Here is a 16,836-nt window from a genome sequence, read left to right as displayed (position 1 = left end):
TCCACTGAATTGGTGTTCTTTTCCTGTACGAACACCAGGTGATGAGTTGAGTTGTTGTCAATGCAGGAATTGTACTAGTAATGTTGTTATCAAACATCTCATAAGCTGTAAAGCCGGACGCCCAGAACAGTTGGAAAACACGTTTCAAACCGAAAAACCCTCGGTACTTAAAAATGGCACAAAATCGCTCCACTAATCGTGTTGAATAGTTGCGATACTTCGAATTATTTTTGTTTCGTGTTTTTGCACGTCTACGTGCGCCCGACTTTAACCTCCGTACAAACAGTTTGCTTATTCTATGGCGCGCTCATTAATAACGTGGTATTCGTTTTATATGAGTCTGAATACGTTATCGAAACACTGTGTCGATACACCGACGAGGAGACGTTTGATCAACGCTATAGTGACTGGGACTTGCGGTAATGTCAATGCGGTACCGGTTCTAGTTAATGCTGTTATCGAACATCCAGTGAGCTGTAAAGCGCAATCTCTGTTGAGACATTTTGTATATTAAACTTGAACACATTTTGCTTTGTTAAAACGACCCGTGAAAATAATTACCGCATCAAATTCAATTATGTTTTGTATCTTTTCGCGTTGATATGATCAAATAGAATTTTGACCATTCATAGTTGCCACACAAATTTTCCCATCTCATTATTCAACTGGATATATATTTCATTGAAGGCTTCGTATGTTAATGTTTTACTATGATTCGTGGTAGGCCTAAATGGATGCGAAAATAATGTAAATTGCATATTTTGCAATGATACATAAAACCAACATCCATAACAGATGAAACTACGTATTTCACTAGCAGTTTAACCAATTATGTCAGTTGGAGATAGTATCTAATAATGCTCAGCTGTCTCTAAAGTGCTCTGTATAGATGATGACAAACAATTCATAATGCACTGCCCTCTTCGGTGCTAGTCCAGTATACGGCATTATCGTGCGTTTGTGGAGTAATAATTGGTATTCTGGACGTACCGGCCCCACTCCGCGCGGTTGCGTCACCGCGCGGTATTTACGCGAAGCCAGGGGCGGATCCAGACCGTATTAGCCGTATTGCCCAATACGGTCTAGAATTTTTAAGTGCCCTTCGAAATTTCACCGGCAATATTTTTGACGGCATTATTTCAGCAACCGCTAATTCCGTGTCCGTAATCCGGGCATAATTATAAAATTAATCGGTATATACTGCTGCCGAGAAAATGAGGAGAGATAATCATATTTGTAAAGCCTTTAATCATGATAAATTAAAAAGGGCACTTTCCTTTTGCAAGGGGCACTCATTCTTTAGATGAGGGCACCTTGTCCTTCCTTGCCTTTTCAGGGAGGGCTAAAGGGGCACTCGTACTTTAGAAGAGGGCACTATATGCGGAAAATGTTGAAGAAAAGGGCACTTTTTTGCCTAATTTTTAAAATTTTAGGGGCATTTTTGGTTTGGAAGATGGCACGACATAAGGATAAATGTGAAGACGAGGCAATTTTTGCCGATTGTTAACAATGAAGGGGCACTTAGCCGTATTCTGTATAATTGTTAAGGGGCACTTTGAAAGATTATAGGGGCACTAGGCGAAGTTGGCGACAACCATTCTTTCATGGGTTCACCAGCTTCATTTTTATCCGCATGTGTTGAAATCTTGTCTCGAATTCGTTTATCCTGGATTGCTCTGCTAGCCTCTAGAAGCCCTCTAAAAGCCTTTAAATGGTACCATATTTTCAAAATTTTCTGGGGGTGGGCCCCCAAACCCCCCTCTAAGGACTTCGCACCTTCGGCGCTCGCATTGACCTGGATACTGGGTGTGCCCTAAGATCAGAAAGGTGCCCTTAAATTTCCTTCCAATACTGTCTACCCATCCCCCTGGATCCGCCCCTGGAAGCAGCAGAACACAAACATGGCCACTCTCTCAATTTTCAATTATAGAAATCGTGTGTGCATTTCAATTATTTCGGATGTTAGGGTTTTAAGGCACAATATAAGTTGATGATGTGATATGGCGATATTAATTAATGATAATTCCGCAGTGAAGCTAGTTACGAACGGTGCCGATTGAGTGTACAGCTGCCAAAAACACTGAAATTTGCGTATTTGCGTAACTATTTGCAGTGAATTGCAGACGAAACATGAAGCCTTAACGGCCGTTTAAAAAAAAAATTATACCAATCGCAATTGTAAAATAAAAATGAGATAGAACCTAAGTTAAAATTCTGGCCATTTCTAAAATGTTATTACTAATTTTTAGTCAGTGCGGAACGTTTAGTTTTCCAACAATAATGAGGTGTGGTGAGTAGTCAAGCAATTCAAGTCATCATTTATTACACGTTACTTCCGTGTTGTTGAAAATCTCGCGAGTCCTGGACCAAACCCCAATGAACAATGTGATCTGTGTGCTGGCCACAAATGCACACAGATCACACTACACTACCCATTACACACTCCAGTACCCACAGCTTTCATATATCCATCCAAATATTTAGTTGGATATTACTGCTTACAATAGTTTTGAGTCTCTTTTTATTGAAATTGATGGTGGCAAGGCAAAAAATAAAATTATTGGTGTAATATATCGTCTGCCAGGATCTAATATTAGTTCTTTTAATGATGATTTGTATTCTTTGTTGAATAAGCTCAATGCTGAGAATAAGATCTGTTATATTCTTGGAGATTTTAATATTGATTTATTAAAAGCTGATAACCATAAACCAGCAGAAGTATTTCTTGATAATATGGTAGCCTTGTCATTTATCCCTTTTATTGATAAACCAACAAGGATAACCAATTCTTCTTCCACCATTATAGATAACATTTTTAGTAATGATATTTATAAACAGTTTAAATCTGGTATTCTTTGTAGTGACTTCACTGATCATTTCCCAGTATTCACTGTGTATAGTGGATGCGAAATCGTGTATAATAATAGTTCGCAACCCCCCACTAGAAATATGGGTGATCATAATGTACAAAGATTTTATAGATGTTTATTAGCCGTGGACTGGTCTAGTATTTATGATAATATGGATCCTCGATTGTCATACTCATTACTTCTATCCAAATTTACTAGTCTTTAAATGAATGTTTTCCGTTCATCCAACAACGGTCTACATCAAAAAGTAAATGGTCGAAACCATGGCTTTCAATCGGCTTAATTAATTCCATCAAATGTAAGAACAGTTTGTCTAGAAAAACTTTGCGTAATTCAGACCCTGAGATAAAAACACGTTATAAAGACTATAAGCGCATCTTATGTAGATTACTACGGTTAGCAGAAAAAAATTATTATGAACGTAAATTGCATTTCTTCAAAGGTAACATGAAAGGTATGTGGAATGTCCTTAACTCGGTTATTGGGAAATCGTCTAGGAACTCAAAGTTACCAGATGTTTTTTATTTGAATGGGTCTGCCGTAAGTGGTTCTTATAATATTGCCAATGAATTTAACTTAATGAAATCTCAATGAAAATCATTAAGAAAATTATTGACACAATCAAAGACCCACTTTCTCATATATTTAATTGCAGCCTACAATCAGGTATTGTTCCGTTTGAACTAAAAATCGCCAGAGTTCGTCCACTTTATAAGAAAGGTGACGCTCATTGTTTTGATAATTATCGATCTATATCAATCCTACCCTTTTTCTCAAGATTTTGGAAAAAATTGTATACAATAGAGTAACCTCATTTTGTGATAAATTCTCAATCTTAAATAGCAACCAGTTTGGATTTAAAAAAACCACTCAACAGCAATGGCTTTGACTCAGATTATAGATAGAATTTCAGCTAATATTGAATCTAAAAACACCATCGATTGGGATATTTTTAGATCTCTCCAAAGCTTTTTATACTGTCAATCACAGCATTTTACTACATAAATTAAACCATTATGGTATAAAAGGTAACGCACTGGTGGTTCAAAAACTATACTTGAGTAACCGTCGTCAAATTGTTCAAATTGAAGCATTTAAATCAACTTCGCTTAGTATTGGTATTGGAGTGCTCCAAGGTTCTATCTTAGATCCTTTGTTGTTTCTAATATGAATGACTGTACAAATTCATCTGATATTTCAAATTTCATTTTGTTCGCAGATGACACGAATTGTTTCTATTCCGATCAAAATATTAATCGTCTTGTTAATACTGTCAACTGTGAATTATCAAATTGAAATATCTTGTAATCTTGTTTCGTGCCAATAAGCTATCTATTAATATAAAAAAGACATGTTACATTATATTCAGTAAGTCGTATATTGGTAATACGCAAATCTCTATTGATGGCCAAGAGATTGACCGAGTCTCTTCTACAAATTTTTTCTACAATTTTTCTGTAACATTGTCTGGGGTCGAAACTACGAATGTAACTTGAACCCTTTAATTATTCTTCAAAAAAGAGCGATTCGTTTAATCAGTAAATCGGAGTACCTTGCTCATACTGACCCCACTTTTAACCGTTTGAATATATTGAAATTAGGACATATCAACAAATTACAACTAGCTTCCTTTGTTTATAACTTCGTAAATGCAAAACTTCCTACCGTTTTTCAAAGAACTGGCAACTCGGTCATCACATTCACAATCGAAACACCCGGACGATGGATAATTTTTGACCGCCAAATTATAGAACTAATTCTAGACAATTCACTGTAAAGATTTCTGGACCTCTTCTCTGGAATACTATCCCTAAACCGATTCGTAATTCTACTAGTTTATCAGTATTTCAACGTAAATATCTAAAGTTAACCCAAGATAAGTATCTATGAGTAATGATTCGTTCATTATGTCTTGCAGGAAAAATCTATTGTTTCTCCCACAAGATTCGCAACGAATTCATACGATTTCCAAGCGTCTGAATCTGCTGGTTTGTCGAGTTTAAGTTTTAATTTACGAGCAAGAGGCTCGTCAGAACAGACTATTGATTTGATTTTATCATCGTTGCGAGAATCGACATTACGACAATATGAAGTGTACTATTTACAATGGATTGATTTTGCGATTGACATGGGAGAGAATTATATGTCGCCTACACCTGAATCGTTGGCTGATTTTTAAACTCGTCGTTTCGAAGAGGACTTTGATACAGTGCTATCAATACTGCAAGATCAGCTGTTTCAACGTTCTGTTTTTCTTCTGATCAAGCAAATATTGGGTCGCATCCAATTATTACGAGGTTACTCAAAGGAGTGTTTGAACATCGTCCTCCAACTCCGCGTTACGATGAGACTTGGGATGTTGGCCAAGTTCTACGTTTCCTGAAGACAGTCGAACCTTTAAATAAGTTATTTTTGTCGGATTTGACTAAAAAGACATTTGTTTAATGTCTTTGCCGTCGGGGAAAAGGTATAAAGTACTTCATCAACTAACAAATTCTAATATGAAAATGTGCACCGACCATATTTGTTTTACCCTCATTAAACAAAAACAAGATCGGCCTGGGAAGGTTATTAAACCTATATCGTTTTTTAAATATACATATGATGATCATGTCTGCGTTTATCGTTGTATTTTAACTTATCTCGATGTAACAAAACATTTGCGTTCGAATGATTCAGATGGATTTTTTATTATAACGAGAAAACCGTTCAGTTGTGCATCGACACAAACTTTATCTAATTGGATTAAAGACGTTCTTCGTTCTGCTGGAATAGACATTAATCGTTTTTCTTCACATTCGACTAGATCAGCTTCAGCTTCGGCAGCGGCTAAAACGATACCCATATCTACTATCATGACTGCAGTTAGTTGGAATTGTGAAACAACTTTTGCGTCATACCTATCAGAAGCCGATTCAAGTTCATCCTGCTCAGCAATTTGCTAATGCTGTGTTGAATTCTACTAATTAGATTGCTTGTTTTGGTATGTATGTACTGAGTTTTTTTATTATTCAGACGCTTCGGAGACTTGAAATCTCGTGGAATTACGAGCATTAGGTGTAATGCAGGATAATTATGAAGTTTAAAGAATGTAAGTTTGATGTTTGACTGGAATTCTCCTAATCATACCGATGTGAATAATTACATGCCCTCCTCTTTTTTTATTTGGGAATAATACGTCCTTTTCCCATCACCCTGTTCTATAACATGTTTGAATTTCATGTATTCATATTCATATTGATTTATCTTTAAGATATTTGATTTGTTTAGTAAGATTGATAATCAACTATTTTTCCGAATTGTCAGAATCTTAGAAGAGTGACGTAAAGGAAGTGACGACTATCTCATGTAATTACTCACATCGGTATAATTAGGAGAATTCCGGTCAAACATCAACTTACAGGTAAGTATCGTTTAACTTCATAATTCTCTCTACATTATCGTCACAACACGGATTTAGTGTTTGATCAAATGTAACCAGACGTTCGTAAAAAATCCAATTCTTTGAACCTTATCACACAGAGTCTTTTGGTATAAGATCATTTTCTGTATCTGCCCTTTCGTCTAAGATAGTTCGCCAAAACACCATTCGGCTACATCATCATTTGAGGCTTTAATATCATAGGTTAAAAATGTTTATTGTTTCGCTTCTGGCAGGTGTGGTTGGTTTGTAAGGGACACCAAATCAAAACAAATCGGACGAAATCTAACAGTCAAACAGATAACATGGTCAATCCTTTTTTTAAACTGGGAAAAAAACATTTTTATTTAGAGAATGCTATCTTAACTAATTTTACATGTACTCCTTGGTGTCAATTTTACATGTACTCCTTGGTGCCAATTCTTTCTATCGTTGTAAAAGAGCTGTGAGAGTGATCTTTATGCAAAGTGCTTTTGGGAAAAAGATCGCATTATAATTATCATTAGAACAGAAGATGGCAAGGATATTTCCTAACTGGTGCTTTTCTCCTCCGTCGCACAGACGAGTGATACATGTAGGGTGTCGGGTTGAGCGTCGACCATTTTGAAGAGTCCTTCGCCAAAGTTGTTGTTGTAAAATTATGTACGTAGGTTGTAGGGTGTCTACCTTCAACTTTCCGGTACAGTCGTCACCAAACTGTAGGATGTCTACTGCCAACTGTCCTGTTCAGTCATTTTATTGTTTTCGATTCAGCGGAGCCCGTTGTTTGTGGCAGACATTGCTTGAAATATCAATGGCTACTTTCCTGAATTGAATATTCGTCGTGCAGTAGACGATGAAGTTTCCTGACGAATCGATGATAGAAAATCCCATCGCTATCTGGTTCATGGTGTGCACAAATGGGACATAACCTAGATGCATTAAACGTTCGTAAAAACCAAAACCTTCACAGATGATAAACAAAAACACAACCGATAAAACCATCCTTAAAACCCTAATTTCCCTTCTGGACGATTTATCACTTACACCGAGCTCTGAACGTCGAGTAATACGACGCAAAAATATCACCGCAATAATGATAACATTGATGAAAACTAAAAAGCAAATTGGAATCATAACAGTAAGATACATCGATAGATAGATTCCAGAGATTGTGTAACGCCATCTTGCGTGGTTAAACCACTGGGGATAGTGATAATACCTACCGAGTACCATAATATATGGCCACTCATCCGGGCAATTGATAAATACTAGTTCACGCTCAGGTATGAAGCGAATAAAATGGCCACAAAAACCCAAAAGTGAAATGAACATGACTGCGCATTGTGATATTAACTTCTTGGGAATTTTACGCGATTTCAGTGGAAATAATACTACGATCAACCGCTCTAGACTGAGCAGTACAGTGCACCAGTTGCGTGTCATCTGAGACACGTAGAAAAACGGCAAAGAGACCGTGATAAAACTCTTACCAAAATTCCAGTCATTCCAGCGAAATACCATATCACCCAAAACGGTGTAAACGTACGCAGTTCTCAGCGGATACAGAATGAACGTAGCGATCATAAACAAAAGATCAGTAAAAGCCAGAATTTTGATGAGAAAATAATTATCATATTCAAACCGTTTTAGAACTAACAACGTGAATGCGTTGAATATCAAACCGAATACAGTCGCCGGTAGATACCAGCCTAAGTATATTGATACGCAGAATTTGTTGATCCATTTGATTGGTGTTTTCTCTCTTTTTGAACACCAGGTGATGAGCTGAGTTGTTGTCAATGCAATGCTTGTACTAGTGATGTTGTTATCAGACATTGAAAAAGCCGTGGAGCCAGACGCACCGAAGTCAAAGAACACGACGAAAACCCTAAGTACTTGAAATTCAGACAAAATCGCTCAACTTATCGTGTCGAATGGCTGCGATTCTTCAAATCGTTGTTCTACGTCCGCCCAACTTAAATCTCCGCACAAACAGTTTCATTATTCTATTGTGCGCTTTGTATCATATTATATTCGTAAGACCATTCTGAATAGGAAAGACTGAATGGACCACCAATGAGGAGACGTTTTATTAGCGTTGTATTGACTGAGTTGCGGGTCAATGCTAAACCTCCAGTGAAAATGATTATCATACCAAATTCAATTAGGTTTTTTATCTTTTCGCGTTAATCGATCAAATTTTGACCATTGGCATTTGCCACACAATGTTTCGTATCTCATATATTGGACTGCAAGTAACCTCCGAGAATTTGCTTGTTAATGCATCATTTCACGAATAATCGATTATATAGTGAGTGTGTTGAAATGCGAAGAGTAATATGTATGAAACTTATAGACTATTGCCATCAGAAATTAATAGGTATTTGTATGTTATTAAAAGGAGGGAATATAAAAAATTACTTAGAAGGAAACGTCTAGGTGCCAACAAGAGGAAATCTATAGAAATATCAAATTTAAGGAGTGATAATAATAAGGAATTCTGGAAACAGTTAAAAAGGATTAATAGAAAACCAGGCGTAAATAATTCCATTGCAACCGACGAGTTCCGAGATTATTTTCAAAGTTTATATAACCCAGATATTCCTGCCTCAGAATTTACACAAACAATTTAATAACTTGTTAGAATCACATGTCGATGTTGTTGTCATGGGAAACAGAATTTCCAATTACAAAGGAAGAGGTTGATCTAGGTATAAGACGTTTAAAAAAGGAAAATCTCCGGGATGTGATGATGTTATCTCTGAATTTTTGTTGAATGGAATTGATATCCTGACTTCACATTTAACCATAATTTTCAACATAATACTCGATACTGGAATTTATCCGGCCCTATGGATGGAAGGGATTATTGTACCCATATTAAAAAAAGGTGACAGTGACAAAGTTGATAATTGTAGAGGGGTAACCATCCTTAGCATTGTTGGCAAACTCATCTTACTAACTAACTTGGGCTGAAGCTTACAATGTCTTCTCTGATATTCAATCCGGGTTAAGACCCAAGTGTGGAACTATGGACAATATTTTTACCTTACAGTCAGTAATTAATAATTTTATTATCCACAGCAGGAAACTGTACTGTGCTTAAATAGATTTTTCTAAGGCGTTCGATGACATTAACCGAGACGCATTATGGTTTAAATCAATACATTTAGGTATAGATGGTAAAATACTTATTATAAGATATAAGATTATTAGAAGTATGTATTCTTTAGTGAAGTCAGTAGTAAAGCATAATGGTTTCTCTAACCCTTTTATCTGTAATAGTGGAGTTAGGCAAGGAGAGAGCCTTTCGCCATTTCTTTTCACTATGTTTTTAAATGATTTACAAGATGAACTTATAAACGCTGGCTACAACGAAGTTAGTTATTATATGCTAAAACTGTATGTATTACTTTACGCCGATGATACGGTGCTTATTGCAGACTCGGCTGAAGGTCTACAAAACGGTCTTTACCACTTTTTAGAGTATTGTAAAAAGTGGCAAATGGAAATTAATGTTGAGAAAACCAAAATCGTAATTTTTAAGAGGCAAGGCGGCAGAAATTATATATTCCATATCGATGGAAAAGAAATAGAAGTAGTGTGACCCAGTACAACTATTTGGGCTATATCATGCAAAGTAACGGTCAAACTGGGAGACATCATGAATATATAATTAATAAAGCAAAGCGTGCGCTGTTTGCGATAAAACAATACACTGACAATTTTAGATATCTAAAAATAGAAACTATTATGTATCTTTTTGACTCACTAGTAGTGCCCATCGTAAGTTATGGGTGTGAGATATTGGGAACAAAAGAAATATCTTTGATCGAGAAGATACACTTAGACTACTGCCGAGATATATTAGGGGTAAAGAAAAGTACACCTATAGGACGTATATATGGTGATTTGGGGAGATTCCCCCTTTATTTTCATTTTCAGCTAAGAGCTATAAAATACTGGCCAAAACTTACAGACAATAACACCTCCTTTTTAAACAGACGACTCTACCTCATTATGAGGCATGAAGTTATAAATAATAATGAAAATAACTGGGCATCAAATATTAAAAATATATTGTATGGTTTAGGTCTGCAATACGCATGGATTAATGGTTATGTAAATAATGTGACAACCTTTATTAATACTGTAAAACGTCGTCTTCAAGATCAGTTCATTCAAACCTGGCATGGGAAACTAAACGAATACAGAAAAGTTACATTCGACAGAGAATCAAATTCAATTTTTGAAAAAGAAACATATTTAAGACTGATTTATACGAATTACTGTAAAAGTATAGCTAAAATACGAATGAATAGCCATATCTTATTAATCGAAACGGGGAGGTGGCAAAGACCACTACTGGAGAGACAACAGAGGAACTGTAGATTTTGCGATGGAACTGATCTTGAAGATGAATACCATTTTATTCTAAAATGCCCTAGATTTCATGATTTACGACAGAAATTTATAAAACATTATTATTATAGATACCCATCTGTACATAAATTTACTCAATTATTGAGTACACAGAACGAGTACGAATTGCTAAAATTAGGTAATTACTGTTTCTTAGGTCTAAAATGAATCCAATCATGTATATGATTAATGTTTTTATATCCTTTACTACTTCACAAAGTGACAGGTATAGAAACGGCCTGAGGATATCTACGGATCGAGACAGAAGTTACACAACAAAGACACCAGTGGTCGATAGCATCTACAGAATTATGCTCATCTGTCTCTAAAGTGGTCTCGTATAGAGGATGAGAAATGATTCCTAATATTACCTGTAATATAATTGCAATAATCATTTTAGGTGACCATCTAACCTTAATTTGTTCACGCTCAATGCGACGATAATCTTCGCCCAGTCATGGCAATGTGTTTGTCTCCGCAGAGATCTCTGTCGCTCTACGATCCTAGCGTAATCAGAATTTAAAGGCTGGCTTATGTCGACAAGCAAGGCGACGCCTACCGACGCAACTGGGTTTATCGCCGATTAGCGGCAACTAGCGGCCTACGAGAGGCCGCCAGTTGCTGCTCTATCGGTTCGACATAAGCCGGCTTGCGACGGCAACCCGACGCCTACCGACTCGTCGCAGGCCGTATCCGGCTAGTTGCCCATGTTCTACTCCGGCCTTGGTTCTTGGTGAACAATAATCAGAAGACCACTCGTGAGAAATCTTGAGAATTTTAAAATATGGTATTGTTGTATTTTTATGGTACCAAACCAGTTTGGCATATACGACAAAAGGTCACGATATTGTAACGTGGTAACAGCTCCGTGGACTGTTATGTACACCTTTTGCTCAAAATTTGGTTAGAGTTAACCAGTGGGTAGTTCAAAGTTCATTGTTAATTTCTTTTGATAAAAGTTTCAAGGGTTCAAAGGTGCAACTTTGTGAAAATAGCTGCTGGATTGTAATGCTAGAAACAGCGGCAGGGCCCAGTCTCACAAAAAAGTTTAACTCTTAAATCGATTTAATTTCTTCATTAATTCAGTCTTAATTAATTCAGTTCATTAATCTTAAATCGATTTAGGCCTAAATCTTTGTGAAACTGGGCCCAGAGTGTTCTCTACATTACGGTTGTTAGGGTGACACACGTCAAGAACCCGCCTTCACAATTCTCAACTTACATTTGACCCTACAGTTATTCAGTTACAAACATAACCACATGACCCCTTCGGGAATCGTCGTTAAAGGTGCATCATCGGTCAAAACGATGCCCATCGTTTGAATGAATGAATGAACCAACGAACCAACGAACCAAAGAACGAACCAACCAACGAACCAACCAACGAACCAACGAATTTATTTTGCATGTATTTTGCATGTATACCCATTGTGGATAACAGTTCTCAGTTTTCTTCTGTAGGGCGTTATTCTCAGTTAGTGCATTTAGACATTTGGCGTTGTTTTCCCAAAGGGATATAAACCTTAGTAAAATTGTTTTCTGGAACTGATTTTGTTCTAAATGAATTGTTGAAAACAACTGGACGTTTTCTGCAATTCCTGAAAGCATCCGTCTTGTTTGATTATCACTTATGTAACAGCTGTGGCGGCTGCTATTCATGCGAACTAGATATAACTATCTGCAGACATGACATTATTCAATTCATTTTGAAATTATGTTGCGCATTAAAGCGTGGTCGCTGGCAATTCCAACAGTAGTGACACTGGTCATTCTTTATCTCTTTCGAAATGTAATCGATGTAGGTGCAAAAATAAAGGTAAATATAGATTGTTAACTCTCGAATAGGACACTACATTTGAGAAACTATAGTTTGTATTCCGACACAGCTAACTCGGAATGATATTCTCAAAAATGTTCTTGTTGTGTATAAACTGCAAAAGAAAACATATGGAAGAAAATAATCATAACAAGGTGTGCGGATAGACGAAACAAAACGTGGATTATTTCACACTAGAATGCACGAATTGGAGTACTCGAATTTTGAATATTGAAAATCTTGTAACTGAAAACTATTCGACTTATTAACTAAGAACTTTTGTACACAAATGATGATAGACGCGGCATTTATCTACAGCGCCTCATTCTTATAAAGGCTCCAAAGCGCTTTATAGAATCTAAAAGAGAAATACAATTAAGATACAATTAAAATGTAATACGAAATAGAATCTGGCCATACAAAAACCAGAATTAGAGCAATAAGGTAAAAGATGAATCTTCAATGCACATTTGAAAGCATTAAATGACCTGGCCTGCGCATTCTTCATACGAGGTACGCCTTGCACCTTGCGCAAAAGAACGGTCACCAAAACCTAGGTTGTTGTGTTCGTGGCACAGTGAAAGCCACGCAAAAAAATACAGCAGGTTTTTATTTTTACCTCCCTCTTTGAAAGAAGAGAGATGTAGAAAGCCTTTTTTCCAAATTCCGAAAGTGACGAGGGCGACTATTCTTTATTTTTACTTTTTTTCACTTTCATTTTTATTTCTATTACCTACTGACGAACCTTTTTTGACGCGCGGGGAAAATGAAACTGGTGGGAAACAAGCCATTATCTTTGCGTGGCCTGACTGGACCTGTATAACAGATCTAACGGATCGACCCGGCGTATATAACGAGATTCATAAAACCATACCAAGCTTAGTTACTTAAAAATGGGTGATTAGTCTCAGTTTTGTACATTACCAATAAAGAGTACGTTTCACCGACTTCTTCTTCTCACAAAGCGCATATCAGCCTTTAACACTAAGTTTCTGACTGATATTTCTGTATTGAAATATATGAGACTGTACCAATTAAATTGTTTTACATAACACGGTGTAACGCCACGTTAGATCCATACTAATGCACTCCTTTATGTTCAAATGAAAAAAAAAGCTGCCAAGAAAGAGTAGATATTAATGTTGTATCAGCTGTGGTGGCTCTGTGATCAGATCAGTGAAATCAGTATCAGTACAATCTCTTTTCTATATTTTTCCCAAAAAAAATTATACACGTTGGTTGATCTTTATCTCGCCACACGCCACGACATTCAATTCACTGCTACACAAAGCGTGTCGGTTTCTGCAGAAACTCCATTGTTTCTCATTCCCATGTTCTTTTCTTCCTCAAGAATATCTTAAAAAGTTTCTTAACGGACCTTCACGAAATTTCCAGGTTGTTTTCAGATCCTAGAATGTCACAACAGGAGTTTTGTTTTAGATTAACCAGCATTTCAAATCTGGCAATACTGTAATTCAATTCCACCAAATTCAAATCCCATTCAATTTCATCGTTGTGATATTTCGTAAATTTTCCGGAATAAACCTAATGAACATTTGCAATATTTCAAATATGCATTGTGCATTGTGGTATGGTCCAACTTTTAGACGAATATAGTTCTGTCCATAATGGAAAGGCCAGCGCGTCCAACCTCTCCACTACTACGATATAAACCGCTGCAGGCGACTTGAATGTGACGGTGGAAATCTACATTAAACAATAAAAGTCGATCGCTTCGCTGGTAAAATCTATATACGTACATGTATATTTCAGACACAGAACAGTAAAATTCGTGATTGGAATGCTACCTATCATCAGAGACTCGCGCATGTAAAATCAGGATGTGAAAAACTAACCAATACATCGACAGGTGGGATGAATGTTTGTGGCCTGGGACTCTCCATCGTGTCATTAAGTCTCGAGTGTTTAATTTCGAAACATATCTCGCTATCTTTTCTAGGTCCATACACGTACACGTACAAGAGATTTACGGTCGATGACGTACACAAGATCCTTTATTGCGAAATTCCCAAAGTGGGCACGTCGATATGGAGATACACGTTACTACACACGACCGGAAAACTTCGCACGACAAACCTATCCCTCATAAATAACCTTGACACGAAACAAAGTATCTACTTAACGTCGTTAGATTTAATCAGGCCACTATCGAGTTATTCTCAAGATGAAAAAACCGAACGCTTAAAAACCTACTTCAAATTTCTGTTCGTACGACATCCTTTTGAGAGACTGTTATCTGCGTATTTGGATAAAATTGTGCGTAAATACGATAAAGGATACGCAGACCTCGAGCCAATGATTATTCGGTCAGCCCGAAATGATGTCAAACCTGGAGACAGAGCAACGTTTAAAGAATTCGCTGAGTTCATCCTTCTTCATTATGTTGATGATATACATTGGGCATCATACGAAAGGCTTTGTCGTCCATGCGATATTGCTTACAGTTTCATCGGGAAATACGGAGATACGGTCGAAAATGATTTCAAACTTGTTCAAAATCGTTTCCACCTGGAACCGGAACTGGCAAAAACGGCCACACTCCCTCATACATATTCCTCAGAAAAGTTGAACAAATATTACAAAGACCTTCCTCAAAAATTGATCGATGATTTGTATGAAGAATACAAAGCCGATTTCATATTGTTTGATTACGATTTAAATTTCTTGCAGAAATAGTAATTTATTTTGAATAAAGTTATCGTGGTCGGGCCAAACAGGTACGGGCCCATTTGGCGCCCGTGTGAACAGTTGTTCTGGGCCAAAAACACCCCACGTGTGATTGTCAAACCGACCGACCGACCGACCGACCGACCGACCGACCGACCGACCGACCGACCGACCGACCGACCGACCGACCGACCGACCGACCGACCGACCGACCGACCGACCGACCGACCGACCGACCGACCGACCGACCGACCGACCGACCGACCGACCGACCGACCGACCGACCGACCGACCGACCGACCGACCGACCGACCGACCGACCGACCGACCGACCGACCGACCGACCGACCGACCGACCGACCGACCGACCGACCGACCGACCGACCGATACGTAGGTATTGTAAACAGGGGCCTATAATGGAAGCAATGTCTTAAAATTGACCTGAAGATGATCGACTTCTTCTACGGCCCCTTACTTGAGCATGACGCCCAGTTCTTTCTCTAGCGTTCTTCTCTGGCGTTCTTCTCGCCTAATGGTTTTCAGAGTGTGGCTAAAATCAAATGGTCGTTTTCAGCAGGTGCTGAAACATTTGTTTTTTTTATTCGGTCTATCCGTACACTATAGTAACAGCTGTGGTGGTATTTATACCTGCTGACTAAATGAATCTACATGATCTGCTTTCATTACAATGTTCAAATCATTTTGAAAAAATGTTGCGCAAAGTGTGGTTGTTTGCAGTTCCAGTAGTAGGGATAATAGTCATTTTTCATCTCTTTCGAAATACAAGCGATTCAAGTCTAAAAATAAAGGTAATTATAAATTGTTTAAACTCGAAAAATAAAAAAAACTTTTATTCCGACATAGCAAACACAGATTAAACATCGAAAATGTTCTTGTTGTTGTAAACGCAAAAAGCATATGGAAGAATCTCAGGTACGCGGATTTACGAGACAAAAACTGAATAATCACGGTTGAATGTACATTTAGAGTACTCGGGTTTTGCTAACAAATTTCGTTACTAAACGAAAACGACTCAACTAACTTGAAACGTTTATGCACAAATGACAGACGCGGCATTCATCTACAGAGCCTCATTCCCGAAGGCTTTAAAGCGCTTTACCAAATTTTAAAGAGAACTACAATTAGGAAACAATCAAAATATCATACGGAATAGAAATAGCCATTAAAAAAACCAGTAATAGAGCAAACAGGTAAAAAGCTTGCCGAAAAGATGATTCTTAAATGCACATTTGAAATTAACTCGACATAAGCCATACGCATTCCATACGCGAGGTACCACTTGCGCAAAAAAACGCTCGCTAAAACGCTTTGTTTTTTGCGTGCGTGGAATTTTAGGTTATAACCCGAATCCGTCACCATTAGAATCTCCATGTTAAGGCCCTAAAGGCCTAGCAATAGTTTGTATTCGATACGTGAATAAACAGGTAGTTCTGTTACTCTACCAAGGAGGTTTTCCGCCGCCTATTTTTCTGTTTGTTTAATTGTGTATCCAATCAAAATTGCATCGTAAGCTAAACAACTTTAAAAAGTATGCACGGACTTCTGTGAGATTTTCTAGGAACGGTGATAGGAAAATAGGTGATGGGAATAGGAAATTCAATCTTGTGTGACATTC

The 16,836-nt window shown here is 37.4% G+C and overlaps 1 protein-coding gene across 1 annotated transcript; it reads left to right on the top strand.

The window, feature by feature from the left end:
- The first annotated feature begins 5,945 nt into the window (after positions 1-5,945).
- LOC141907727 (carbohydrate sulfotransferase 10-like) lies at positions 5,946-15,208 on the top strand. Its single transcript, XM_074797466.1, has 2 exons — positions 5,946-5,961; positions 14,472-15,208. Exons 1-2 carry the CDS (start codon positions 5,946-5,948, stop codon positions 15,206-15,208), a joined length of 753 nt encoding a protein of 250 aa, XP_074653567.1.
- The last annotated feature ends 1,628 nt before the right edge of the window (positions 15,209-16,836 follow it).

This window comes from Tubulanus polymorphus, chromosome 6 (assembly GCF_964204645.1).
Source record: "Tubulanus polymorphus chromosome 6, tnTubPoly1.2, whole genome shotgun sequence".
Classification (NCBI taxonomy): domain Eukaryota; kingdom Metazoa; phylum Nemertea; class Palaeonemertea; order Tubulaniformes; family Tubulanidae; genus Tubulanus; species Tubulanus polymorphus.
This window is presented reverse-complemented; position numbering and strand designations above follow the sequence as displayed.